This window comes from Scomber japonicus, chromosome 16 (genome assembly GCF_027409825.1).
Source record: "Scomber japonicus isolate fScoJap1 chromosome 16, fScoJap1.pri, whole genome shotgun sequence".
Lineage (NCBI taxonomy): Eukaryota > Metazoa > Chordata > Actinopteri > Scombriformes > Scombridae > Scomber > Scomber japonicus.
The window spans coordinates 20,252,659-20,280,533 of NC_070593.1; the positions used below are offsets into that span (position 1 = coordinate 20,252,659).

At 40.7% G+C, this 27,875-nt stretch overlaps 1 protein-coding gene across 1 annotated transcript in view; it reads right to left on the minus strand.

The window, feature by feature from the left end:
- Positions 1–27,875, minus strand: part of col12a1a (collagen, type XII, alpha 1a) — a 57,300-nt gene that overhangs the window by 21,216 nt on the left and 8,209 nt on the right. Inside the window, exons 8-38 of the mRNA XM_053336107.1 lie at positions 27,548–27,721; positions 27,092–27,382; positions 26,337–26,939; positions 25,300–25,578; positions 24,935–25,210; positions 24,527–24,799; positions 19,059–19,328; positions 17,214–17,480; positions 16,774–16,966; positions 16,542–16,666; positions 14,967–15,116; positions 14,743–14,862; positions 14,446–14,610; positions 14,219–14,365; positions 13,461–13,600; positions 12,441–12,570; positions 11,375–11,520; positions 10,688–10,817; positions 10,294–10,430; positions 9,066–9,195; positions 8,783–8,922; positions 8,395–8,527; positions 8,159–8,179; positions 7,193–7,332; positions 4,982–5,111; positions 4,611–4,750; positions 4,382–4,511; positions 2,303–2,445; positions 749–878; positions 427–569; positions 123–252 (exon numbers count right to left, since the gene is read on the minus strand). Coding sequence (XP_053192082.1) covers positions 123–252; positions 427–569; positions 749–878; positions 2,303–2,445; positions 4,382–4,511; positions 4,611–4,750; positions 4,982–5,111; positions 7,193–7,332; positions 8,159–8,179; positions 8,395–8,527; positions 8,783–8,922; positions 9,066–9,195; positions 10,294–10,430; positions 10,688–10,817; positions 11,375–11,520; positions 12,441–12,570; positions 13,461–13,600; positions 14,219–14,365; positions 14,446–14,610; positions 14,743–14,862; positions 14,967–15,116; positions 16,542–16,666; positions 16,774–16,966; positions 17,214–17,480; positions 19,059–19,328; positions 24,527–24,799; positions 24,935–25,210; positions 25,300–25,578; positions 26,337–26,939; positions 27,092–27,382; positions 27,548–27,721 — 5,526 coding nt within the window. The remainder of the gene's footprint in view (positions 1–122; positions 253–426; positions 570–748; positions 879–2,302; positions 2,446–4,381; positions 4,512–4,610; positions 4,751–4,981; positions 5,112–7,192; positions 7,333–8,158; positions 8,180–8,394; positions 8,528–8,782; positions 8,923–9,065; positions 9,196–10,293; positions 10,431–10,687; positions 10,818–11,374; positions 11,521–12,440; positions 12,571–13,460; positions 13,601–14,218; positions 14,366–14,445; positions 14,611–14,742; positions 14,863–14,966; positions 15,117–16,541; positions 16,667–16,773; positions 16,967–17,213; positions 17,481–19,058; positions 19,329–24,526; positions 24,800–24,934; positions 25,211–25,299; positions 25,579–26,336; positions 26,940–27,091; positions 27,383–27,547; positions 27,722–27,875) is intronic.

Consider the following 27,875-nt stretch of genomic DNA (forward strand, 5'->3'; position numbering starts at 1 on the left):
GTGTGTCCATGTGCTTAATTGCATGTCCTTAAATGCTCTCTGCATCAGGTTAATAGATACACATATGATGTAGCACAGTAAAGCACACACACACATGGTTGGACAGATTGAACAGTTTGTACCTGTGCGTCCATCTCCCTCTAGCTCTCCTCCTGGTCCATCAGCATAGATGGCAGTTACTTTTATATTGTAAGGAGTGTCTGGATCCAGGTTCTGTAGGACCACATTGTTTCTGTTCCCTGGTACTGTAGTCTACAAGATATAAGACATATCACATTAAGAAACTGGTTAATAACAGAACTCATCAAGAACATAGTAGTAACAAAGCACATTTGTCTTTTTGTTTCAATCTAGACTGTGGTTAAAAAACTGGATATCTGTCACTCTTGACAATAGAGCTTTTTTTCTCTGTGGATATATACTTACATATTCCTCAATGGGGTCTCCTACAGTCTGGGCATAAGTGATGCGGTACTGCATGACAGGACCTTCAGCATGCTCCCAGCTCACAGAGAGAGTTGTGGTGGTGGGGTCATATACACGGATATTCCTAGGACCACTACGGGGAACTGAGGGAGGAAAAGTCGAAAACAACGTGTTTGTGCTGTGGTCAACAACTGAGGCTAGTTATTAATTGCTGAAATACTTCCACTAGTCCTGCACTCATACTCTAAAAGGTATGATATGATCATATGGGTGTTTTCCTATTCAAACACTGCCTTTAAACACACTGGCCCAGGTTTCTTACGTGTTTTGCCAGCATCACTGATAGCGGGTCCTTCACCGTCACTGTACAAGGCAACCACTCCAACATTGTAGTCAGTGTTTGGGAGTAGCTGCTCCAGCAGGGCTGTAGTGGTAGTCCCTGGTACCACAACCTGCACAGAAACACCAAACATGTCAGGAGTCAACATTTTTTGGAGCGTTTCAGTGTGACATGTTCATTTTTAACAACCAGTCTTTTTTTTTTTTAGATGTGTAGATGTGATGTAGAGCCCCTGCCCAACACACATAAAGACCTTTGCCCTCTCTTCTGACAGCTAATTATGTTGAACATTCCCTCTGACGCCTCCCTCTATCTCAACAACCCCTAGCTGTCAGCACTGAGTGAAAGGAATAGCCAAATATTCCTTTGATGTTCAGAGGTGTGGTGGTGGTGAAAGGGGGGTTTGACAGCCGGCACCGGTGTTTAACCCAGGGGCCACCTCCTCCGCACTCTCTTTTTGTCTGTGGGTTAGTTGGACACAGTAAGGTCAGTGCGCCTTGAGGGTTCTGGCCTGGTAATAACCTCTAAGTGAACGAGGAAGGGGGAGGAATGAGCGCTTGTGTAGGGGGATCTCTGTGTTGGTATGTTGTGTGAAAAAGAGTGCTACACAAGCAATTGGGAGGGTGAATCTGCTCCCATCTCTCCTGGTCAAAAATGTACTGATGTGCTTGAGAGTCTAAGTATAAAATAATATCACAGGCAACGACCGGTAAAACTGGTAATTTGTGCTACAAATCTCCAACTGGCTTTCAATTTGATGGTCCTGGCTGAAAAAGGCCACATTGCTGGTGACGCACATCATTGGCTCCAACCATGGAAAAGGCTTGAGCCTGCCATAAATGTGCTAATGAATAAGGGTAAAGGCAAAGTGCACCTCTCTATCAATAAACGAGAGTATTCCTCGCTCTTCAAAGACTATGTTACTAGCGTCTCATTGAAGGAACCAAAGTCTTGTTGGTGCAGGCTTTCTGGCATATGCTGGAGTTAACGATGCAACGTCAAGTAACACTTCAAAAGTTGTTTATGGATTCTTTAGGCAGCCCAGAAATCCTTACCACGTGAAGATGTGGGCACACTGGTGCCAGATGCCACATACCGTGCAGAGAAAGCGAGTTGCAATTAAAGAATGTCTGCTTTAATGAACACAGTCTTGGTTTAAAACTTAAACAGAATTCAACCGGCAGTAACTGTAACAGCAACAAACACGCCATTTGGTGAACAGACTAATGTTTTGCTTTAAACACTTCAGGATGAGGCTGTTTCATTCCTAATGACACATGGCTTACTGTAAATGCTGTTCAAAAATGGGTTGTTGCTTGGGCCACATGTACTCACACCTCCAGGCAGATGTGCTCTAATTCTCCTAATTAATTCAGTGTTTGTAAATTCGCGTTGAGATTTAGCATTTGCTGGCAAACTAAATTAAAATATATTTAATTTTTTTAGCGTGAAATACTACACCAACTGTACATCTATTGTCTTTGTATGCATAAATGCCATGCTACACTTTTTCCCACTTGCTGGATGAAAACTCACCGATTCAGAGGGTCTGGCACCAGTGATAGGAGAATAGACCACCCGGTACTGCTGAACTGGGCCTGTGGCAGCTTCCCAGCGAACATTCAGAGTGTTGGTTGTAGGGTTGAAAACCTGGATGTTCCTGACAGGGCTACGCTCCACTACACAGCCAGGAATGTTTGGTGGTAAGAAGACAATTAAAGGCAGAAAGACAGATAAGGTAGTGAAAGGTGAGGATTAGGATAGGGTAAAGCAAAAAGAAAGTGAGAAGGGTGATGACAGGATGGTTATACAGAGAGTTAAGAATGATGACAGGGTGAGGTTAAAAGTCAGCAGCATAAGTGGTTTGTACAGATTGGAAGGATAGATGGAGAGAAAGGATGAAATAAAGCAAAAGGAGGAGACAAAAACAGACAGATTGTTCAGGTCAGGTACTTTTAAGTGGGGAATGGACAGAGTCAGTAAATTAAAGATAATACCCATAGTACTACACAAATAGGTATGTGGTAATGCTTGAAAGTATATTCCTATTCTTATTTGTGTTCTGTTATTGTCTGGTTTTATTTTAAGCAATGTCTTGAAGCATATTCACTAGAGTCTAAATTACAGTTTTGTGAATCTCGTCAGTAGTGGTACTATAATTCTCCTTTTATCTGTGTTTACAAAACATGGATGAGGCTAGCCAGAAAAGTCCAATGACTGCATGAGAAAATTTCATAAAATGTGAACAATACTGCTCCTAAACCAACAGAGAGTAGTTTAATACATTATTCAACAAAACTGCTGTCAACAGGACACTTCCTGTTAGTGCCCTAAAGGTTAATGAAAAGGATACACTTATGTGAAGCCCCATGTGGAGCTTGCCTTCTAAAAGGCAAAGCAGATGCTTAGGGACTTTGTGCTGTTCCCCCGTTAGAACCCCATAAATGCAGAAGGGAAGACATAGTGGGAGACCTTCCGTACTTTAAAAGTTTCACAGACCAAAGCCTGTTGCTTACAAAGTTGCTTTGAATTTTAAGACACAATAAACAGTTGAGCAGTGCTCAAAGATGAGTGTGACTTCTTCTTTAAATTGAATGAGATGAGAGGGGTTTGAAGAACTGCAGTTTGGATTTATGTTAGGCACTGGTAACCAAGCCAACTAGGTAACAAGGTTTCATAGCAGCATGATCTGATATACTGTACATACAGTAAAAGAGTTTGATTACCATGTCTAAGAAAAAGCCACTGAACATCAAGGACCATTGCCACAGAGAGGAAAATGGGGGTAACAGTAGCAGGAATGGAGGATGACCTTATCCAAGTTAAGAGCCATAAAACATATAATGCTCTCCATTCATTTCTACCCCCCTCTGTTTCTTTTTCCCAAAGGAGAGCCAATTACTCAATATATCCCTTCCCCCACTCCCCAGCCACACCATTATCCTGACCACTACCCTTCATTCCAACCTATAAATGGACAATATTACGGTAAAGAGAGAGGAGACACCATTATAATGCTGCCAGCCCGGAGGAATTCCTTCCTACGCAATCACCCCACAAAATGCTGACTCATTCCCAGCAGAGGTTGGTGGTTTAAAAACTGTGGGAGAAACTGGAAAATCTGTGCTCTCCAACAAAGTTCAAACTAAGCAGAATGAGCTCAATACTGTCATTTTATGTTATGTTTTATATTACCTTTTATATGTAAGGTGTGAATTGCATTTATTCTGCTCTTGAGAAACGAATGACATTTGATCAGTTTGGCTTGGCTTATAGATTTTAAAAGGCTTTGGAAGATACTATGAAACAAATCAGTTATAGCTGGCTGCCTTATTGAAGTTCCCTGACATAGAGCTACAGCAAGCCAGCAGCTAAGGCCAGTAAGTTCATTCTGGAGAGACATGAATGGATTCCTGGTTTGGTTAACAAAAAAAAAAAAATGCTGTCATGAACAAAAATCCCACTGCTGTCATTCTCACGTCTTCCTCAGTCTGCAGGGCCTTCTCTAAACCCAGAGAGCTCTCTTCCAAGGATGTAATGGCTGCATCTAAACCTCCCTGTGGGGGTGGTGTTTATTCCTTTCACCTTTAATGTTCATAAGAGTGCAGTACTTACATGTTTTGCCATTCTCAGACATGCGCTGTCCCTCTCCAGCAGCGTACACAGGAACCACAGTTACTGTGTAGACAGTATCAGACTGCAGGTTCTTCAGCACAGTGCTAAATGTATTGCCTGACACCTGCACCTGAGAGAGGTAAAACAAAACATGCATTAGAATTAGCTTTTGCCAGTGGAGGTGAAGTCCTTGTGATTGCAATAATTAGTTTATGGTGATTTTCCTTACCATCTCTTCCTCTCCTCCAGCTGCAGGGACATAGAAGATCCTATACTGACGCACATTACCCTCAGCAGCTTCCCATTGGACAGTTAGGGTGCTGGTAGTGGGGTCAATGACTTGAAGGTTTCTAACACCACCCAAAGGCTCTGGAGTAAGATATGGTATGATACACTTAGAGAACATAATAGCAACATTTTGACTGCAAAGTCATACTTAAACTTGTCTATAAGATCTAATGCTCTGGGTAAATGTACATGAGTGTACTACGTAGCCATGCCGCACCAATACCTCAACAACTGTAGACATAATAATAATGAATATCTGTATCACTGTTAATATTTATCATTTGGAAGCAACAAAAGTGGAAGACAACTTACTGGTCTTGCCAAGGCCATTCAGGTCCCTGCTGACTCCCCGGGCGTAAACCGCAACCACGCTGATGGAGTATTCAGTGTCAGGGGTCAGCTTGGGAAGCAGGACAGTACTCTTCTTCCCTCCAACCTGGGTCTAATTAAGGAGGAGGAAATGTATTTTATTACAACAAATAAAAAATATGACTCAATTCAGTCACTGATGCTGTCCATTTGGCTTCTCAAACAATACCTTACTAGTTCAGCTGTATAGGTGTAAACTTGGAAAGTTGTTGCATTTTTGTCAATAGTTGACTACAAGATACATCTGTCATGCAATATCTTTAAAAACAACCATTTGCAAACCAAGTATCCGTTAGAGGAAAAGACATTCGATCTGTTTCTAAGATGGGAAAAAGAGTTTAACAACTCTCCATGGGTTCCTTAAATTGATGTCAATAACCCAATGGAAAGAATTCTCCCTACAAAATACTAGACTGTCAATATATCAGAGGAGGAATGTTTTGAGTGCTTTTGGACATGGCTAATACACAGCCCACTGGCCAAGGTAAATCTCTACTCTGATGGCTCAAGCAGTCGGATGTCTTGTCATAACAGTCATGACTGGTGATGAATTTACTGCACTTCTTTTGGCTTAAGCTATAAGGAGAAAGGACATATCAATGGGAGCCATTAAAATGAATTTGCATATGGATTTAAGTATGATACTGTATGTATACATTGGCTTTAATCTCCTGTGGATTTCTTTAATCATTGTACTTCTCTCTGAAGCTTTCCCAACTAACTGGCTGACTCTTTTATCAGCAAAGGAAAAGAAAACATTTTTAATCAGTTGGCACTGCAATAGCTTTCTTGTACACAAGTGCAGAATGTGTGTCAGATATTTCTGAAAACAGACTTGTTGTCCCAGACAAAATAATGCAATACTCACTAGGTTATCCTAACAGTGAACCAAGACCACTTGGCTGATATTCGTTTGTTAGCTTCCAGTTTTCCATCAACTCTACATGATATCACCCAGGCAATCAGCACAACTACATTTCATCAAGTGATGAAGAGAAAAATATTCCAACTTGTGTTAAAAGGGAAACTAATGGTCAACAAATGACGTAAGTAACACCAGCTGAGTTAAAACTGTTTCTTGCAAAATGTTTGACAAGGTAAATTATAAGGAAAGTATCATATTCATCACTGTGACAAATGTTGGATGCCATCTGGGCTGTGTTAAAACAGGCTAAAAATACAGTGAACTAATAGGCAGGTTTCTGAGCACAGTTTTGTGCAGCACTTTGAACACAATCAGTTGTATAATATATGTCACCTGTGGCCCAGTACTCTCTCATTACACAAAATACACTGACTTGACTGAGCAAGTGCATGCCATTTTCCATGTATACACACACACAACTTGCAGATGGCCAAATATCACACACTGCATGTGAATCTATCACATCACAGCTCAGATAAATGTTTAATCTCTGTTCAGAGTCTCCCCGTAGACCTATTAAATTATCAGCCCTCAAAATGTGTCATTAACTTTTTTAGTATTTCAAATTTATAAATCTTTCTTGAGCAACTCCTCACATCCCATAAATGCCAAGTAGAGATTAGGGAATATTATTTTAGTGAAGTTGGTTGGAACACATAATAATGATTTAGGGGTTGTTTCACAGCTTATCAGTGCGGGTGCATTTGTATGATCATGTGTATAAGCACCATTTAGCCTCCTTTGTAAGTCTTGTTTGTGGAAGCAATGAGAAATGTCTGACAGTAAATTGAAACCAAAAATTAAACTGTCATCCAAAAAAGCTTTCAGTAAGACTGCCAAAAAATGTATTACCAGTGGGAGACAGTCTGCAGTGTCAGGAAATATTGAGGAAAAACTAGGAAGGGTTTGTCCATATCATTGATGCCATTTCCAAACAACAGAATAAGAGATTTGACTTTATATAAACTATAATAATGCAACACCAGTGGCAGAGTTTTAACTGGGCACATATATTTCTTGGAGGCAAAGCTGCTCTGGAAGAAAAAACAAATCCACTGATTGAGTTAAAGCTCAAGGAGCCATGAACAACAATTTGTGAAGTAAAAATGAAAAATGAAGTTATGTAAAGAAAGCATTAAGAATGAGGAATAAGTAGCCAATATTTTAAAAATGTAACTTAACCCCCTGTGTATTGGTGCATATGTCTGTTGGTCTGTTGTATGACTTACAGTCTGGCTCCTGCCTCCAGAGGTTGGTACATAAGTAACTTTGTAGTTCTGGACACGGCCTGGGGGTGGAGTCCATCTGGCGTTAAGAGTGGTAGTTGTTTCGTTGAACACAACCAAGTTGGTGGGAGGTGCGTTAGGTGCTGGAAAAAGGGACGCACACATATCACAATTACAACAATGGCGATATGTCTAGTCATTACATGTAGTTAGAGGAGTTGCTCCATGGATTTCCTCAAAAAATATTTTAAAGACACAATCCTTGATATGCTGCTCAGCTCATGTTTAGATGTCTACCTCAGTATGTTTGAGAATTTTTATTTGATCGAGAGTTACCCATTTGTAATCAAAATATACATTCATTTACTACTTGTTATGTATGCGTTTTAGCTCATGGTAGAACAAAGCAACTCTACTCTGTCACTGATTTTTTATCAAGGATTGCAGCTTTAAAGAAGAAAAGACAATCCAACTCAGGGATTTGGTCTTTTCTGAAGCAGGGATGGATTCTCATGAACAGCAATGGATTGATGGAAAGGTGATTAATGGATGAACTGATAAATGCATCAATAAATGCAGTTGATGGATGAATGGATGGATGGTTGATGGAATGATGGAGGATGGAAAGGACTTCAAATACGGGGATAAAAATCCCTTTGTTGCAGGGCATGCACAGTTGAAATCCATCTTCAGGCATTTCGACTACGAACAAACTCATGAAAAGCCTTTGGAACAATTGCACAGACAATGAGACAAGAACAGACAAGGACAGACAAACACTTAATATAATTGGCTGTGTCAGCTGCAGCACAGCACCACTGGAGCAGTGGATGGGTTAAGTGCCTTGCTTGATGATGTAATGACGACTGACCAGTGAACAACACAGCTGATGATTGGGCAAAAATATAAAACATGCTTTCACCAGTTGAATGAAAAAGCATCCTCTTGCTTTATCACACATATACTTACTTGCACCACTTTGCTTGGACACTACAGAGGCAGAAATAGAAAGGTATAATGGGCACACCCTTCACCTTACATTTCACTCAGCATATTTCCAGAAGGTAAGATGAAAGGGTTAACAATTTGTCTAGTCTTTCATCAAGATCCAATACTGAGATTCTTTCAAGCAATTGAGGCAAAACAGCGTTAACTGAAGTGATTGTTAAGTTGTCATCAAAGAGCTGCTGGGGTGTGTATCTTACATGTCCTCTCAGTGCCTAACAGGTCTTCACTCTCTGATTCATCCGGATAGATTGCAGTCACAGACACATCATATGGAGTGTCTGGCTCCAGGTTCTCCAGGACGTGGGTTGTCTCATCATTGTTCAGAATGGCCTGATGAGGAAAACACAAATATAGCATATGGGAAGGTACTTGACAAAATGTTTTAGCCAATACAAACCAAAGACAAGCAACAAAAGATCCATATTAGAGGGATTATAATTGGATTGGTACAAAAAGTCTGTTTTTTAGATGTTCTGACTGTCCCAATTGGAAGTCTTTTTCAATGCATTTCTGTGGGAGTCATCAAGAAATACATGTATGATTTATTAGAAATGTAAACATCATGGACAGCTGGTTTTCTCTTACATATTGGAAGTTGTTGTCTCCACTCTTAGTATAGCCAATGCGGTACAGAGCCACATCCGGGGCCCCGTGCTCCCAGGTGGCTCTAAAGCTGGTCTGGGTAACCTCTGAGAATCGCAGGTTCTTCGGAGCAGGAACCACATCTACAGAATAGAGGAAAGGAAGTTAAGACAACCAATCCAATGTCTTTGATCTGTGTGTTCTCTATCTCAGTAAGAATCAAGCAAATTGGGTGAATGCTATTTTTCCAAGTGTCATTATAATGATAATCGATCTTCATTCTTACCAGTGGTTGCTGCCCCCAACATAGGCTGACTAGGACCCTCGTCATAGATGGGAGTAACTGCTAAGTTATACTCGGTCTGTGAAATCAGGTTGTCCAATTTCCTGGAGGTCACACCTCCTCCCACTTCGAGCTGTAGAACACAATTGAACACAATTGTTAAATATTATTGCCCACAATCAACACAAATATAAAAGACTTTTTGAGTGAATTTTCAAGTTTTGCCAAGTCTTGCAAAACTTTGATTCTGTTTCCAGAAATACTGGCAACAGCAGTGATGCACACCTAATAAGACTGGTTGGAAACTTAACCTGAAGGTACAAAACAGGAGGTAAATGGAAACAAACAAGACAGACACTCAACAAACATAAAAAGATACAAAATTTACCAAACATCTGGAACAGTTATAAGAAATACGATACAGTTTTTATTGCTCTTTATTCCATTTACTTTTATTAGCTGAACCTCAAGAAACTGAACTAAAAGAATTCCTTCTGAATATCCATTAACTTGACAACACAGTTGCTGCATGTTTTTTTGACCTTTTTTACTTATTAGTCTCAAAAGACATGTAATTTGAACCATTAAGAGAATTTATCCTGCCGCCTGGGTTTTGAGTGGCATGCTGTCACTTATTGGGATCTATCACATGATCCATAAGGTCAGTAAAACATTCTGCTACTTTCTGGGCAGCACGTTCTTCCTCCCTGCACGCAAGACTTTTGACAATGCAATCCTCAGCCCATGAGTCACTTTCACATGTGTGTTTCCAACAGAAGAGCTTTTAGAATCACCTCCACCTGGTTTATGGCTAAGTCGACCACAGAGTTCGCTGTTGTAGGCCAAGAACTCCCAAAAGGGGACATGCAACCATAAAGTATCCATCCAATCCACACCACCATGACGACCCCCTGACCCCTGCAAAACCATGTTCTTATAGTTTCATAATCTTTTCATTGGACTCCAGAACATTCTCCAATGTCCACACAAGCAGCTGCAGTCTCCATTATACTGTCTAAGCCAATATAATAAGGGATCAGTCAAAAATATAAATATAAATTCATCACCATCAAATCTAATGGCTCAAACAGACAGCATCCTCAATCCCACAAGTGCATGAGAAACACATGAGTATAGGATTGGTAAAAACATTGGTTGCTAACATCTTGTTTACATGTACTCCATGGTGTATGTAATGCCAAAGAAAGCTAAAGATCGGAAACAAACTCACCTCCTTAGGATCTCCATCCTGAGGCGTGTAGGTGATGAGGTACTTGCGTACAGGAGCAGGCGCAGCATCCCAAATAAGCCTCATGGTGCTGTGGGTGACATCCTCAACCTTCAGTTCGCCCGCAGGAGGACGGGGCCCTGAACAAGAGGCCAAAGTTTAGTGTTCAGTTCAGGACAGGATTATAGTTAAAGATAAATAAGATGATGTTGAGTCCATAGTGGCCCCAGTAGACTTTCCGTCCATAAGATAGACACACTGCGTACATAGTTATTGAGGGTCATGCTTATTACTGTTGTCTACTAATTGGGTCAACATGCACATGTAGCTTCTAGTCTTCTATCATCACTAACATAACACAATAATGAAATAAACTTGTTATTCAGCAGCTACATACGTGTGACTCCCTGCTTGGTCAGCGGTTCACTAGCTGACTCTCCATGCAGGGCAAAGAGGGAAAGTGAGTAGGCTGTGTTGGGGAATAATTTCACCAGCTGGACATCCGTTGTATCTCCTCCCACTCTGACCTGCATGGGGACCAGACCAAACAAACAACATAGTTCATAGGGGAAGTGGACGAAAGGAATTTCTCAGTGACATACATAGAGACATTTGGGTAACAACAACGGAAAAAATATTCTGTTGCGGTGCATCTGCTGAATCCGGTTTTCACCCACTGGGTTTGACACCTCGTGAACAAATGATGATGTTCTCTTGGCCGAGTGAGGTCATGGTGCACCCACCCCTTAGTGACTAACAATGTTCCTCTGTATTTTCCCTTTTTCCTTGTCTGCTGAATGGTGAGGCAAACACTGGTAGCTTTGTAAAATGTTATTTTCACTGTGCGACATCATTTAGTCAAAAACTGCTGATGGTAGGTAGATTGAAGTAGTCAATTCTAGTGTTCAGCAATGTGTGCTCAGTCCATATGAGTCCATGCAAGAATGTGCTTTTGTGTCCACCCATAAACACATGTGAATTTGGTAATTTATTCCTTGTTCACATCTGTCTTATCCAAAACTGACTGGCTGCATGCCCTTTCATTCACTCACACTGTTGTCAGCATTTTCAGAATGACTCCTACCTCCTGGTCAAGGGTTGGCTGGGTGGCATTGAGGGCGCTGTAGAGCAGCATGTAGCCTGAAGCACCTCTCACCCCTTCCCATCTCACACGCATGGTGGTAGTCTGCTCATCGTAAATATTCATACTCCTCACAGCACTCAGGGGAACTGGATATGCAGGAAGCAATATTAAAGGCATTAGTAATCAAGTGATGTTTTAATGATTTCCTGTATTTGTGAATATATATGTATGTTGTGTATACATATTGGCACACATGTGAAACAGACAGAACATCCAAATATAAATATATATGCTCACAGGAATACGTAGAAACTAACATTTCTCTTTGCATGTTTCTTTGATTGCAGAGTGAGTTTCTCAGGCCTTTTTGTGTGCCATTCACACTGCGTAAACTAAACGATCAGTGTAGTTTTATTAGCGCTTTTATAGATACAATATAATGCTATTAAATCTTTGCTATTCTAGAGAGCAGCAATAAAACAGCAATTAACAGCAGCTTAAAAGAAACAAACAAAGAAGTCCAGATTGCACTTGAACCCTAGCATAATCATGTAAAATGCTTCTGAATTTGCATTTAATTTAAATTTACTATTGCTATCTTTCTGCAGCCACATATGGCTTTATAAACAGGACACATATACTACCTACTGTACCTTTGAACGTTTGATTAATGACCACACAGGAATCACAATCAATGAGAGCAATTAATATGCTTTATGTAACTGAGCCAGAAAGATTCAGTTATGACGGCTGGCTCAAAAGGAAATGCTGTACATAAAATTAAAGGCTAGAGGTTCATTAGTGCTTAAGAGCCTGCTCAATTTGAGACTGCTGTTTTCTGACAACCACATTCATCTTGGTTACCTCACATGGCACAGCCTCTGTATTTCAGAAAATGCTTCTTTCATTAAACGTAATATGGTCAAATCTACAATGTGTGATCAAAGCTAAATCAGCCAATAGTGTTGTGTGTAATCTTTGTGTAATTTGTGTTTAGATTTACATTCCTCTCTTTTAAAAGTGGAATTAAATGATTTGGCCAAAAGCTCAGAAAGAGAAGACATACGTGTGGTCTCTGTTCCTTTCAGAGGCTCGCTGCTGTCCTCTCCCACCACGGAGTAGACGTTGACCAGGTACTGTGTCAGAGGGCTGAGCCCCTGGAGAACCACTGTGGTCACAGTACCATCCACAAATACCTAATAACAGAGAGTATAGTTAGAGGAAAGCAATTAAGTAAGGAGTAAAGTTAAGGAGTCTTATTTTTCTTGTTTTGCAAGACTTCATTGCTAAGGCATTCCACTAATGAGTCAAAAGCCTTTTATTGATGATGTTTGCATGTCTGTAGATAGTTCTAAGGTTCTGTGGTTTGTGTTGCAGTGTCATATAGTGGTCCGATTGAGCCAAAAATGACAAAGCCAACAAACACATAAACAACATGTGCCAAGGATATTTTACCATACATTGAGTATCAGTTTAGTGTCAAAACAATATATCAAGCTCAGTGTGTTTACTGCACAGGATTAACTTGAGCATTTTGTAAATCTTCCCGATTAAAACCAGAAAACCCTGCAGACAAATCTTGACTTGAGGAAAGCTCAGCATGTGCTTCAATTTCAGATCCATAAACAAAAAATAAAACCTCATCCACTATGTTCACTGTCAAACAAAAACCATGGAAGCTGGACAAAAACAAACATATCCTACATGTAATTAGATTCAGACACCAAAATGTATCCATTCCACACATTGTGGAGCCAAGACCCTGCTGGCCAATAGAGCTATCACTCATGGAGTCTGTATTTGCTTTCTAATCCTCTAAACTGAGAGTTGTGTGTTTTTGTTTCCTTGCCCTACGTCAGATCGTAATGTAATAAGACACCCATACAGCAAGAGGCCAACACAAACAGGAGTCTAGGAATAGAAGTTTGAGTGGAGTTTCCCATTATTCTCAGAAACAGTGGGTCAGGATACATTTAAGCCAACATCCACTCAATAACCGCACAGGGTAATGTGTTTCTCTTACTAAAAATGGTTGTGTGATTGAATTAGTGACAGTAGAGACATTTATGGTGTGTGACAGGTATACCTGTTGTTGTGCCCCAGATACAGTTGTGTACTCAACACGGTACTTTTCCACTGGGCCATCGGGTGCTGTCCATGTGGCTCGGAATGACTCGTAAGTCACCTCTGATGTCATCAGATTAGTGGGTGCATCAGGAGCACCTCCTTTTCAAGCATAAGCATAAAAAGCCAAAAAAATGTGATATGGGCCATCACAGTGAATATTATACATCATTGTACAACAGTATGCCTAGTTGTTTCCTTCTTTTATGTTTAGGCCAGTAGTTCATTTAGAAATAGTTTCATATGCTAATGAACGTCGACAACACCAACTACCAGTGCATTCTCATAAATCTCATTGTTACTGTTTGTAACTGTTTGTCACTACTTTGTAAATTAAAGTTATACTGTACAGACTAAAGCAGAACAAAAACACATGGGAACAAACTAATGGGAACATAGCATGCCTCTGTGGTAATAAGTCTGAACAAAACACAAACACAGTACTTATTAGGACTGTGAACCCACAACCTCCCCGAGAATTTCCCCTACAGTATGCAATAGCAGCTCTTGAGTTTGATTAAGGCGAGACGATTTCCTATTCCAGCAAAGCAGAAAGAATATTAGGGAATGGAGCAGCTGACTTAGGCTATACATGGTTATTACTATAATTTTTCTTTGTAATGTCGACAGCTTCCTTGCAATTCAGAGCAATGTTCTCTGTTGCATCCTTAACTTTGATCACTCAGTGGGGTACATACTCTGGAGTAAAGTCATGCATACCTGGTCCCTTGACACTGTTACAGAGGTTGTCGGTAAGATTGTCCACAATGTCCAACAAGAAGGAGAAGTCAGCCACATTGTACATGTGAATGTCATCCGGATCCGTAGCAATGGACCTCAACTCAAACTCATCAGCATTTTTCACACCTTAGGAGCAAGAATGAAGTCAATGGTAATTACTCATTTATTGGAAAACGATTTTTTTTTTTTAACTGCTGTCTGCTTACCGATGGCATAGAGCTCAATGCCCTGATCACGCAAGTTCTGAGAGTTGACAATTACATCGTCCTGGGACTTTCCGTCAGTGACCAACACACCAATCTTGCGTGACTTTGGTCGCATCCCAACATTCTCTTTGAAATTGTTCTGAAGGATGTAGTTCAAAGCCAGACCTGCATGAAGATATGGATGTTCACCATGATTGCAACCTCTTAAAATAACTATCTGGAGTAAGATAAAATAAGAAACACAATATGAATCATCCTATTGTGTTTTATGTTTGTAAATTAAAAAAAAAAAAGTACCAGTCAAGGTGTTTCCTCCTTTGTATGGCAGGTTAGCCACAGCTTCCAGGAGAGAGTCCCGGGTTCTATGAGCGTCCAAATGCCATTCAGTCTTGGGGTCTCCACTATACTGAGCGAGACCTGAGGACACCAAAAACCTTTTTAGACTAATGCGCAGAGACCTTTTTTACTTTTATTAAGAATGACCAGTTTACTTTAATTGTGCTTAATCTGGCTAGACCCACCAATTTGGACCCTTTCGGGGCCAATGTCAAAGACTCCCACCATACGGGCAATGAAGGCACGAATGGTCTTGAAGTTGAGACGCCCAATACTCCAGGAGCCATCCACCAGCAGCACAATGTCAGCCTGTGCAGTGGTCTTACACATCACATCTGAGAGGCAAAAAATGTAATGTCATTGATTGGCCGAAATTAAATATGACATACAGTTCCATGTTCAAATGTTATTCACATAAAAATAGTGAATGGTGTAAATTAGAATGATGTAAGAGTCAAGGTGCTCAAAGAAGTGTGAGAGGTAAAGGAAATGAGGAGAGAAGAGTTCATGACATAAAACTGAACAAAATTAAATGACATCCAAACAATTTTCCTAAAAATCAACATCTTCAAGCATTCAAGTATTACAACATTTCTGCCTTTTCTTAGGAAGTTTCATCAGTAAACTTTTATTTTCCAGGTGCTATAATTATGATCTTCTTGTGTTGGGGCATGTCGAGGCAGTATTTCTCCTGGCAGGATCCGTTTGCTAGTCCCAGGGGCAAATCAGGAGGATATGCCCCTAATGGCCCACGACATATCAAAGGCCTTCACTGGAGAGATTCCTGTGCCCTTCATAGCAGCAGGGTAATATTCAGATCTTGTTTTCCAACACCTGTGTGATGAGGAGGAATGCATCTGATCCTTGGCACCTAAAAGAGGGCTGCAGATGTGCAACTGGGATAGGCAGATGTTACATTAACTGCCACTGTCTGCAACTGAAAAGAGTTTACATATTTGATTTACAGACTGGTCATTACCCAAAAACATTTACCTCAACCCCCATGACAGACAGCCTTTTGTCAAGCTTATCATTAGAAACGGAAAGAGAGAGCTAGGTATTAAAACAGGTACATACTATAGTCAAAAAAAGAAATAATATGTAAGGATTGAGATGGGAACTTTTTTCAGCTCCTCTATTTTAACTTCTGGAGTGGGAATGTGTCACTGGGATCTGCCTCCTTATTAGGACTGGCCATGCAGCTGAACAGTCAAGCTAACCTTTTTAGTTCCTTCCAGCAAACACAACATTTTCCTCTTCTCACACTTACTGCCTGCCGCTCTCTGACTCACGAGGTAGTAAAACATTTTATAACTGCAAACAGATTATACGCGTATGGCTTAAATCTATACTGGCTGTACTTGGACTGGAAATAAAAGCGGAAGCCCAATGTGACACCATGAAGAAAGCAAAGAAAGAGCAGCAGACAGATGGATTTGCCATTACATCTGTTATTTCGTGAGACAATTAGCTTTGAGGAAAGGCATCTAGAGAAACCCTAGCTTTTATGGGCCATGGGTTTAGAGTGTATGTTCCTTAGCAAAAATTAGTATGTGATATAGTCTCCACTGTTTGACTGTTGCTGTCCAGAAACATAACATACTAGAGACACTTGGGGTTTGCTTTTCATTAAACACACAAATTACTTTGAACATCCAGAATGTCCCTCTGCTATTCTAATGACAACTTTTTGACAACTACAGTATATTTGGGTTTTATTGTAAAAAAAAAAAAAACAGTAGAATGTTGGGTAATTTTACCTGGTGCCTCAAAAGGAGGAGGCTCAGGTGCATCTGAAAGTGTGGTTTTCTCCTCCCCGGCCAATGGCATACTCTCTCCTCCATCAAACATACCAAACACATTCACTGAGTATTTGGTACCAGCTCTGTAGACGAAAAAAACAACAAATGATTTTCAGAATTTTTTCAACCAGATGTATGCTATACAGACTAAGAAGCCAAAAATATATACTACATCAGCTTGAAGACACACCTGAGCTCCTCTAGCACCACAGTGTTGTCATAGGGGCCAACTAGAAGTTCTCCCAGGTCAATATCATTCTCTAAGGGGTGGAAAGTGACTTTGTAACCCTTAACATCACCAGGAGCATGGTCCCAGGTTACACGGAAACTTGTCTTGGTAGGTTCTGAGGTCTGAAGGTTCCTGGGCCCTTTGTAAGGTGACACTGGAAAGGAGAGAGATGCAACGATGAGACAACTAAATGAGACAAAACTGAATGATTAAATATTCCATATTAAATCTTTAAATACCATATAATCTACATAAAGAACAAATATGTACATACATTGTTATATTTTTTGAGAAGTTTGTGGTTGAGTAAGTGTGGTTTGTAATAGAAAGCTAAACTTATCCTAAAACCTGGCAATATAAAAAGAAACATTTGTGGAATGGTAAATTATTGACCAACGTACATGTTGTTCCTTCTCCTTGCCTTGCTTTCCCTTCTCCAGAACGATAGACTGGCAGAACAGTGATGTCATAGGTGGTGAGAGGAGAAAGGCGTCTTAGCACGGTGGAGGTATTTCCACCGGGCACCTTGGCTGCTAGCTGGCGTCCTCCTGACTGTGGTTTATATGTAACACGGTAGTTGACTACATTTCCAGGTGCTGCTTGCCATGTCACCTTCATGGTCTTCTCTGTCTCATCAGAGACAACAATTCTTCTGCCAGCAGCTGAGACTGCAAGAAATAAAAAAGGAATAAAGGTCAAAAGAGGAGGAATGATGGATTGATGGTCTGGTGGAAAATGTAGACTTTGGGCCTTGTTCAGATGTGAATCTGTGCTAAATGTGTGCTTAACCGCCTATGTTTCCAATATACCTTTGGAAATATAAGCAGTACAGCTTTCCTGCTGGCAAGTAAACTAAACAGTAACACGCTTGGCTACCTCGCAGTCTTTCATCCAGATATCTGCTCAGTTTCCACATGCGTGTGAATACAAACCCACCAAAATATTTCTGTTTTCAGAAGTATACATTTAACAGGCCCAAAGTTACATGATTGATCATGTTTAGTTGGTGGGTTTTGGAGCCAGGCTTAGGTGCCTCATGAATTTGAGTAGACCCATAGTTCTCGTTTTTCCATTGTGTGTCCGCAGAGTGTTTCTTATTTTCAGAGCAGGAAGGGCAAGTGTGAATTGTCAGAGGCTTCGAAACGAGCTGAGGAAAATATTTAGAACTCTCTACTTCAGAAGAAGGACTTTTATTAACGGAAAAAAGCAGTGCATCCAGGCTTGCCGTGTCTGGCTCAGCCCAAAGAGACTTGTGATTTTTGTGGAGCACAAGAAAAGAGAGCAACAGATAGTGGGAGCAAAGCGAAGGAAGGAATGAGTAAAATGAACTTTTAAGTCTACAAAGCTGCCTCGTGGTTGTGTTTGGTGCATATGCCACCTTTCCTGCTTGCCAAAATCAATAAAAACTAATGATGGTTGGAAATATTTTTTTCCTTTAGCACATTCCATTTCACTAACTGGTGGACAAATTCCCTCCCAACTGGTGTGAGTTTCCGCTCAATGTGCTTTTCTCATCCAACCATGACTGTAGTCTTACAGGTCAGCATCTATCTGTCTTGCACCTCCCATGAAACAGGTGTGCTATGCAATACGTTACCTCTGTACACATATTTAAAACACATGCACACTCTTTAAGATGTGCACGCGATGACTTTAAGTGATTACAAAAGCATCTCTGTGGCCTTCTAGATGGCAGAAGAATCCAATGATGATATCACCCATTCAAAAGAATGGGCTGTACATGTCGCTGACAGATCCCTGTTTCTACATAACAGGAACTCACTGGGACTCAAAGTCAAAATGTGTTCCCTGGATTATTTTTAACCTGCGTCACTGCCCCAGATAGCTCACCGATGATCTGCTCAATTCTATTTGCAACTTAACAGGCATATGAAACTTTAAGGCTTAAGATGTGTTTATGACAAAAAAGTCTAGACCTACATTCTTGGCTTTTAAAATAATCATCTTAACAGTTACACAGTAAAGAAAACAGGACAGCTGTCCCTTTGTGCTCATTGTGCTTTTATAGAGTTACATCACATTTACCTAGCTTCACACTTTCTAGGCAACCCAGGCGAGAAATCCAAAAACTCAAAACAAACTGCAGAAGAGTGAAACCAGAAGAGAGGATCCTCTGAAAGAAAAGGGCAGAAAGAAAAAAAGGTGGGGAACAGACGTAGAAAGAGGGAGCAAAGTGAAAGATAGAGCAAAAGCATAGGAGAGTTAAAGCAGATGAAGTAACTTACTATCAGTGGTTTCCTCTCCAAGCAAAGGCTGGCCCTCTCCATGTCCATAACCAGCAAACACTGAGACCTGGTAACGTGTCTCTGGGGTTAGACCCTCCAGAACTGTGGCAGTGGCATCTCCTGCTATTGTCTTTTCGCCAACCTCTTCAGTGAAGAGAGACTTCCACCTGAGGCGGTACTGACGAACGTTACCCGGGGCCGCAGTCCAAGACACACCAAAACTGGTGTCAGTGACGTCTTTGGTCACCAAGTCTCTGGGAGAACCCAGTTCTGTGGAAAAATTTGAAGAAATAGTATTAGATACAGAAGTAAAAGTATTACATCGGCCTGTGCAAAACAAAATGGAAACTGAAAAAAAGCAGTGCTTCCGATTTTGTTTACCTAAAGAAATGTATCTGGTTTTTCTTTGTTTTGATTCACTTGGATGCATAATAATCAGTGTTGGACAAGTTCCTTAAAGTTGGTAATTGCTTACAGTTACTAGTTACTGTTTTCAAAAAGTAATTGAATTACTTTACCAATTACTACATATAAAAAGTGATTAGTTGCTATGGAATGTAACTTGCATTACTTTTAACACAAAAATGTAACTTGTCCCACAATCTCAGAGTTCAATCCACTCAGTAAAAAGCCCATTTTGTTTATCCCACAAACCCATATTAGTTTGGTTCACAAACATGAAAGCAAGACTCAACTTTTTGCTTCAGTGCTTACTGCAAATCCTCAACTCAAACCAGGAAATCCTAGCTGGAATTGCAGTGGGAGTTAAGCAACAGTGTTTATTTACAATATATAACTCCAGAGACAAGGCTTATGTTTTACAATAAGTTGCTACAGTACAACAACTTAACAATGTGGCTCTGAGTAAGGTCAGATGTCCTTGAAATGTAATTATTTATATTACTAGTTATCTCAAAAAGTCGTGGAATTACGGCAACGTGTTACTTTGTAATGTGTTATTCCCAGCAGTGATAATAATAGGACTAAGATGGTGGTATTAGTGCCAAAAGGTACACAAATGCTTTAGGGAACATCAGCACATGGTTGGGTTTCTGCAGGTGGTGTTGATATCTACTGCTGATATATGAAGGTTTGAGGAAGTGAGTGAGACAGAAAATGGACAAAATGAACAACCCCAGCGATAAAACCACCAACAATCACTCATCTGTCTCCGCTTTAACCCCTCAGGATCTGCTTGAACAACCTGATTTTCTCTCTTCATAATCAGAGACTGCTGGAAAAATCTCTGCAAAACTAATCACAAATCGCATATCCTCAACATCTCTCCCAGCAGCACTTTCCATCGAAACAGAGGAAACACGATCCACAAAAGAGTGTTTGCTACAATTGCAGATGTTGCTCTGCCTTTTTCTCCCTCACTCACTTTTCCTGAGAGATGATCATGAAAGGACAGAGGCACTGAAATACAGCAGAGGGAATTTTTTGTGATGGTGTTTCGTGATAAGCAGCCAGCAAATGCCTGGCTGAGAGGAATGCCCATGGTGAGATGGACTATCAACACTTGCATCTGGTTGCAACATTAAGGAGCCGCAGCTACCAAAGGAGAAAAGACTGTCGCACATAGTCTCCCACACAACCTCCAAGATCCTGATACTGATTCAAGCTCCTAAATCCCTACATGCCTGTGCCTAATGACAGTATAATCACAGACAGAACAGTTCAGCTGGGTGGTCTCTCAAACCTCATTCATCAAGCTTCATCAAATGAGGTTCTATAAAAAAAAAGCCAATTGCAAAGAATGAGATGCAATACAAATCTACCACAAGTGCAGTGCATGATCATTTTGTAATGTTAAGCGACCATACAGTGGAAAAGGCATTCGTTGTGTCTATGTGTCACCCTATGACTCCTTCTCAGCATCAATCCATAACGGACAAACTGGAAACTGATCTGAACAGAAGTAACAGCAGCAGCTGTGCCTGCCAAGCAGAGCGATCTGCACCTTGAGAGCCGAGGCCAAATATAAAGAGTAATGACCACGAACACAAAACGAATGAAGAGTTCCAGATTTTGGAGGTCCATGGAAACAGTGAAGGCCACTTATATATACCCAGATCATTGCATCAAAAGGGTTGTCCTTGCCAAGCAAACAGCAAAGGATGAACTTGACTGACTTTTCTGGCTGTGTTATAACCAAGGACGAGAGGATTTCAAGATAATGACTTCTGCAGACATATTTAAAGCACGCATACATGAAACACATGGTCCACAGATTTAACAAAAGCTGCATAGAAATGTAGTCAGTCTGAATGTGACATGAGCATTTATAAATAATTGATTTATAAATGATCAATCTTTAGTTTATCAATTTTACATTTGGTTAAATATGTTTGTATCTTAGATAGTTGTTACAGTAATCAAAATAGAAGGATCACAGTAGCTTCTATTCAAGCATACACATACATGTACGCAACTGAAGATCATCTAAGAGACTTCTGTAGTGTGTAGTTACATAACTTTCACGTCTACAGCCAAACACATCTAAAACTTAAAGGGATGACTGACTGCATTTGTATAAAAAAACCCCAAAATGCCAGCAGGTAAAGTACTGTAACCTCTCATGCACTGGAAATTACCTTAATTATTTTACATGGATCACAACATTAGATCAAGTCTAAGTTCACACTAAATATTTGCTCTTTCAGTAAGTTCCTCAAAAACCCCTCCCTCAAAGTACCATCTCAGCACTAACACCCCACATCAAACTTCCTTTGCTTTATTGCTCTTGGTTCACTGAGCCACAAAGATGAAGCGCTCACTGTTAATGTGCCAAGATTGCCTGTCTCTGGCCTTTTACCTCATAGAACCTTTCGAGAAGTGGAAAAAACTACCTGGCAATGCCACTGGCAGTTCTTGACACAGCCTAAAAGTTCCCAAAGGCATCAGTGTGAGAGGAAATCAAAACAATATGCTACAGTTTTACCTGGTGTTCTACTATTCTCAAAGTAAAAGATAGTACAAAGAATTACTAGAATATAAATGCCTTACATGTGGTTTGTTTGTTTCAAAGGCCTTCTGTACATGCAAGAGCTTGTGCAATTTACTCTGTTATGCAAGTAGTTAATTATTTGAGAGCTGCCTGCTTCAGGGGCTGAACATATGACCTCTGATGTTATGGGCTGGGCCTTCTATCCACCAAGCCACCCTGAAGCATTCTAATTCAAGCTTTGTGAGTACCTTTTTTCTACTCGTCCTTGCCCTCTTTCTCTGCCTCTGCCTGTCCTTCGCCCCACCCTGGACGAAGATGTACAGACAGTTCTCACTGAGACCAGACAGACAACTCACACAGCTTCCAAGGCGCTCTTAGGTAACAACTTCCACGTGGTGAATAAAAGTCCCTCTTCTCAAGTAAATAATTTATCCATGTTTGTGTAAAATATCCACATTTGAGGTGTCCATCTAAGCATTTTTATGACACCTTCCCAATGATCTTTTTTAGTCATTTCAGGATGTTGAATTTCGGCCCTACTCAAGGCTTCTGTATTGGCTACCATCCAATGTTAGCCACAAGGGATAGCTTTGTGTGAGCCACTCTCTTCCAGTTCTCGCCTACATTGATTTGACAGAGAGGGTCACTCAAAGCTAGTGGCACTCATAACAATGAGATCAGTGTTGAGACATGCAGACGTCATGACAGCCTAATAGAGCTAACTAAATAAAGTGCTTTGTCATTGAGCATTTTCCTGTGGGGGTGTGTGGCTGATGACAGTACAGAACTGACTTGTGGGAATACCGCTATAATCAAAATTAAGCCCTTTGTGCAATGTGCGAAATGGTGAAAAAAAGGAAAATGCCAAAACACAGCAAAAATACAATTTCCCTCAAATTCTTGCATTACAACATTTATTATTCCAGTTGTGTATTCAAAGTGGAAAATTAACTTCTATATGGCACAGTATTAGCCAAAGTTTTCACATTCAATCTAGTGCACAAATCCCTGTGGTCTGCAATAAATGTCCAGCACCACACCCAGCACTAAGAAACAACAACTCCACTCCTGCCATTAAGATGAAATGAATATCTTTGATGTCTCTGTGGGTGCTTTTCAGAGGTCAAGGGTCCATTTCAAGATGAACTGCACTTGGAGACCCTTAAAGGTAGCCTCTGCACTGTTTAACACAAATGTTGAATAAATACAGTTTTTTTCAGTACTTCTGCAACAGTAACTCTCTGATCTTTAAGCATCCAAAAATGAGGAATGGTCATGATTGAAAGTAGCCAAGCCAGATTTCTTGTTCCAGCCCAAACAACATTGCAACTTCTGTGGCATTTATCTGCAAAACTAATTAAATTATCCCCATTGTAATGTATTGCCAAGTTCAAAGGCTACTATAGACCATTAAATCCAGTACAACATAGTCAAGCTAGCTCCCTACTATAAGGTAATGCCAAGGTAGGGAAGTCTTCTGATTTTATACATAGTTTACAAGTTGAACAGACTAAAATGAATCCCTACTGCATGAAACAATACATTGATTGTTGTTGTTTTGAACCCCCAGTGCTAGGATCGCCCCTTTTCTATCGCAAAACAGATCTCTTTGACTTCTCCTCTTCTGTGGTGTAACAATCCCACAATCTCTCCTTACATTCTGTGGGAAATCAACAGAAGACCTGCCTCCTATTCTGTCTCATTCACTGTCTATAAACTACAGGGGAAAAAATGCTCCAACACAGACATGTAACATTGCCTTCAGCAAACCAATGAGTAAAATATGATGATGCCGTTTGTAAAATAATTTAAACTTGCTATGGTCAGCAATTAGTGGCATTTGTTTGCAAATAGAATAGTGCAGTATCCAGGGTTTATCATAAAATATTCTCCATATGTCTTACAAACCACTGTAAAGTAATAAATCATATGTCCCAGACAGGCAAAGATGTAAAGGTATTACCAGACAGGCATGTGGTTCTCAAAGTCTGTTCCAAGCCATTCCATAACTTTACTAGGTTTACAAGCATCCCCCACCCATTTCCACCTCACTGCCTTCATGGGCGGCAAAGCCACCCTCACCTACAGTCAATGCCAAAAGAATTACATCAAATGCCACATTCCTGTCTTTTCCTCTCCAACCACAGGCTATATACTTAACCAACCCTGCAAAGTAAAACTCAACTTCCTTAATTCTGATGTTGTTGCCTGTGAAAGATGCCAGATGCTACATACTTGGAGGGAGACAAATTGCCTAAGTTCAGCAGTTTTATACCATGCAGGATCTCATAACCTCAAAAAACTATAAAAACAAAAACAAAAACAAAACCTAAACCTCAATATTTCTTGCTTCTTGAAAAGCTTAACACAATTACACATGTGTCTTCTCAGCAGTCCCACTTGATGAGCCCACAGCCACAGGGCATGCTTTATATTTCTGTCACACATTGAAAACACAAGTGGTACCATGCTTCAAATGTTTCAAATTATAAATTAGGAATGTTACATTCTTCCTTACCTTCTAAGGTGGTTCCTGTGCCCAGAAGAGGTTCACCCAAACCAGAAGAATAGCGAGCACTAACAAACAGCTCATATTCAGTGCCTGGTTGGAGGTTCTTTAGTACAGCCTGGGTTGTATCCCCCTTGACAGATATCTCCTTCCTTTCACCTCCCTCAGCAGGTTTAAAGGCAATGCGATACTGAACAACCTTTCCTGGGGCAGCCTGCCATGACAGCTTCATTGTAGATATGGTCTCGTCAAAGACACGAAGACCACGAGGAGAGCCACGTACTGAAAGGAAATACAAATGGATAGGCCACTCATTAATATTTATTGAACTGAAATTCAACTCAAGTATCACATAACTTTCTTCTAATTGCAGTTCAAAAATTAACTTCCTAATGATCAATAATTTTCTTGACTCACCTTCCTTGGTGGTACCATCTACTTGCATCTCATCCCCTATGCCTGAGGCATACTCAGCAGACACAGATACACGGTAGGTAGTAATGGGGAACAGCTCCTGAAGAACTATGGTTGTCTCTGGTCCAATAGTTTGTGCCTCTATTAGTTCCCCAGCACCACTAAGTGGGACGTAGGACAGGCGATACCTGATCACTGAACCTGGAGCAGCTTGCCAAGACACCCTGAAACTGTTTGTTGTCTCCTCTGTAACTCGTAGGTTTCGTACAGTCCCTTGCTCTGAAAAGGACATAATATCATAGATGCTCAATAGTCTCATTTTGGTGACTACTGCAGTATTGGGTCAGATCTAGGTAAATCTCTCTTACCTTCAAGAGTGGTTTCTTCACCAACCAATGGGAAACTGTCTCCTTTTTCGTACTGAGCAAAGACGTTGACCTCATAGGCTGTGACAGGGAAAAGATGGGGCAGAATGGCTGTGGTGGTATCAGCAGGAACTGCCAAAGAAATGTAGTCTCCAGTGATGTCTTCAGCTTTGCGGAAACGAACCAAGTAAGACATAACTCTCGCTGCAGGAGCTGTCCAAGTGGCACGGAAGCTTCTGGAGGTAATCTCAGAGAAATCCAAGTTTGTGGGTGGAAGCAGACCTGAAAATAAAAATAATTAAAACTTACTTATGAGAATGTTTGTTATTTAAAAAGGCAGTGCACATGCCCAAATAACATTCAAGTTCAGTCAGTACTACCGTGATCATAACATATTGTAAGCCTGCAAGGCTACTGGCTCTGTTTTACTCCTCTCTCCTGTCTGTCCATTGCCCTACAATTACTGACAGCAATGAAAAGCAATGCATTGTTGTAACCTTGTTGAGCTAACAAGGTTTATAAATAACTAAAGTTGCTAAGCATGGAATGCTACACTCATTAATTGCGTTGGGACTGCAGACTTCAGTATCAATAAACATAGTATGTGGTGTGATGTCATTCTACCACAGTGTGGCTACAGCTCTATTCTGTCTGAGCTGTCTCTGAGCTGGGGTGGCCTTTTGAATCAAAATGACTATCAAGTCAAAAAGCTTCTTCCAATCCCTGCATGTGTTTTCAAACAGTAAGTGATAACAAATGGTGTGATAGATCTCATTCGAGAAGCACATGTGTGGTTTTGTGGTATGTTTATTGGTAGATTATGGTCGAGTGAGTTGATTAAATTTTTCCTGTGCCTTGCCTGACAGCAATTAACACAGTATTATACTGCTGTGCTTCAACTTTTCTTGATTGCATTGGCTCCTTGCCATTATATCCACTCATACAGACCTGGCCAACTGACAGCAGATGGTATAGTGTCTAATATATGATAGTATGGACCAACATGACAGTGCTTAGTAAATGGTTATCATCCTACTTACTCCTCTTTTTGATGTTGAGCAGCTCCTGTTCAATCCTCAAACAGATGGACTGAGTCAGCTCTTTGGAGATCCTCTGGAAGGCATCAAAGTCCTCCACCTCGTAGACATGAGTATCAGATGGGGGATTAGCAATGGCCTCCAGCTCTGACCTCACTGCATCCTTTACACCAACGGCAAAGATCTCCACATCGATATTCCTCAGATTGGTTGCGGCAACCTTAAACGAGTCTGAAGACTTTCCATCTGTGATCAGGACCATGACACGGGGGACATTTTGTCTTGCTCCACGAGCAGTGATAAAGATCTTCTCCCTAACATAGGTCATGGCCTTGCCAGTGTTAGTGGAGCCTCCACGGTAGGGGAAGGTGCGCACAGCTCTAACAACAGTACTAATGTCATGGTGGGTGTTAAGGGCAAACTCAGTGTGTGGATCGCGACTGTACTGGACCAAGCTAAGCTGGATCTTGTTGGGTCCAATGTCAAAGGAATTCACCAGAACCTCCAAGAAGGCACGGACTTTGGCAAAGTTTTGTAATCCAATACTGTATGAGCCATCAACCAATAGGACCACATCAGCCTGCACATCCACTCCCAGAGAGCACTCTGAAAAAACACAGAAAATCATTTACTTTACTTAAAGACCTTGTGGGGCCAAAATTGAATATGAGGTTATAGTGGCATGAATACATTTAGGTATATCTTACATATGAAAAGATTTGAAGAAATGTTAGGTCATGCACAACAAATCACTTTACCTGTTGACACCTTGACAGGCTGGGTCTTCTCCATAGCCATGACAGGTTCACTGGGAGTCAGACCTTTGAGGGCATACAAGCTGATCTCATACTCAGTCTCAGGAGAAAGGTCACGGACATTGATGGACGTCTGGGTGGCTCCCATGTACAGCTCCTGCCGTTTCATTCCAGGTAGCATGGGAATAAGAATGAGCTTATAGCCTGAGACATCACCCAAAGAGGCATCCCATGTCACCCGCATTGACTTAGATGAAATTTCTGTGACCTGCAGGTTAAAGGCTGGCTCCACCACTGAAGAAAAATTGTAGGGATTGAGAAAGTGTTTGAATGGAGAATTAGATTTAACATGTATGCAGTATCAAAATCTTGCTTTGCTATGTGGTAATTTGAAGAGTTTCATGTAGTAACTATATCACTTTATACAATGTAGCATGTTTTGAGGATCTTTTGACTCACTTTCTTCCCCACTGACCAGAGAGTTGAGCTGGTCATCAACACCAGAGCACACCTCTGTGATGATTTGTTTCTGTACTTCTTGGATCATATCAAAGTTGGGCACATTGTACACATGTTTGTGGTGAGGTGTAGAGGCCATTTCCTTTAGCTCATCCTCATCTGCTCCTTTGATACCTGAGTGGGAAAATGTGAAGTACAAACAATATTAAGTCATATGTTTTTGACTCAGTTGCTGCATCACAGATGTGGTGAACTATTGATGGTTTCAGAGTATTGCGTATGATAGAGAAAACAACAGTAGTTGATTTTTACCAAGTCAAATATAGAT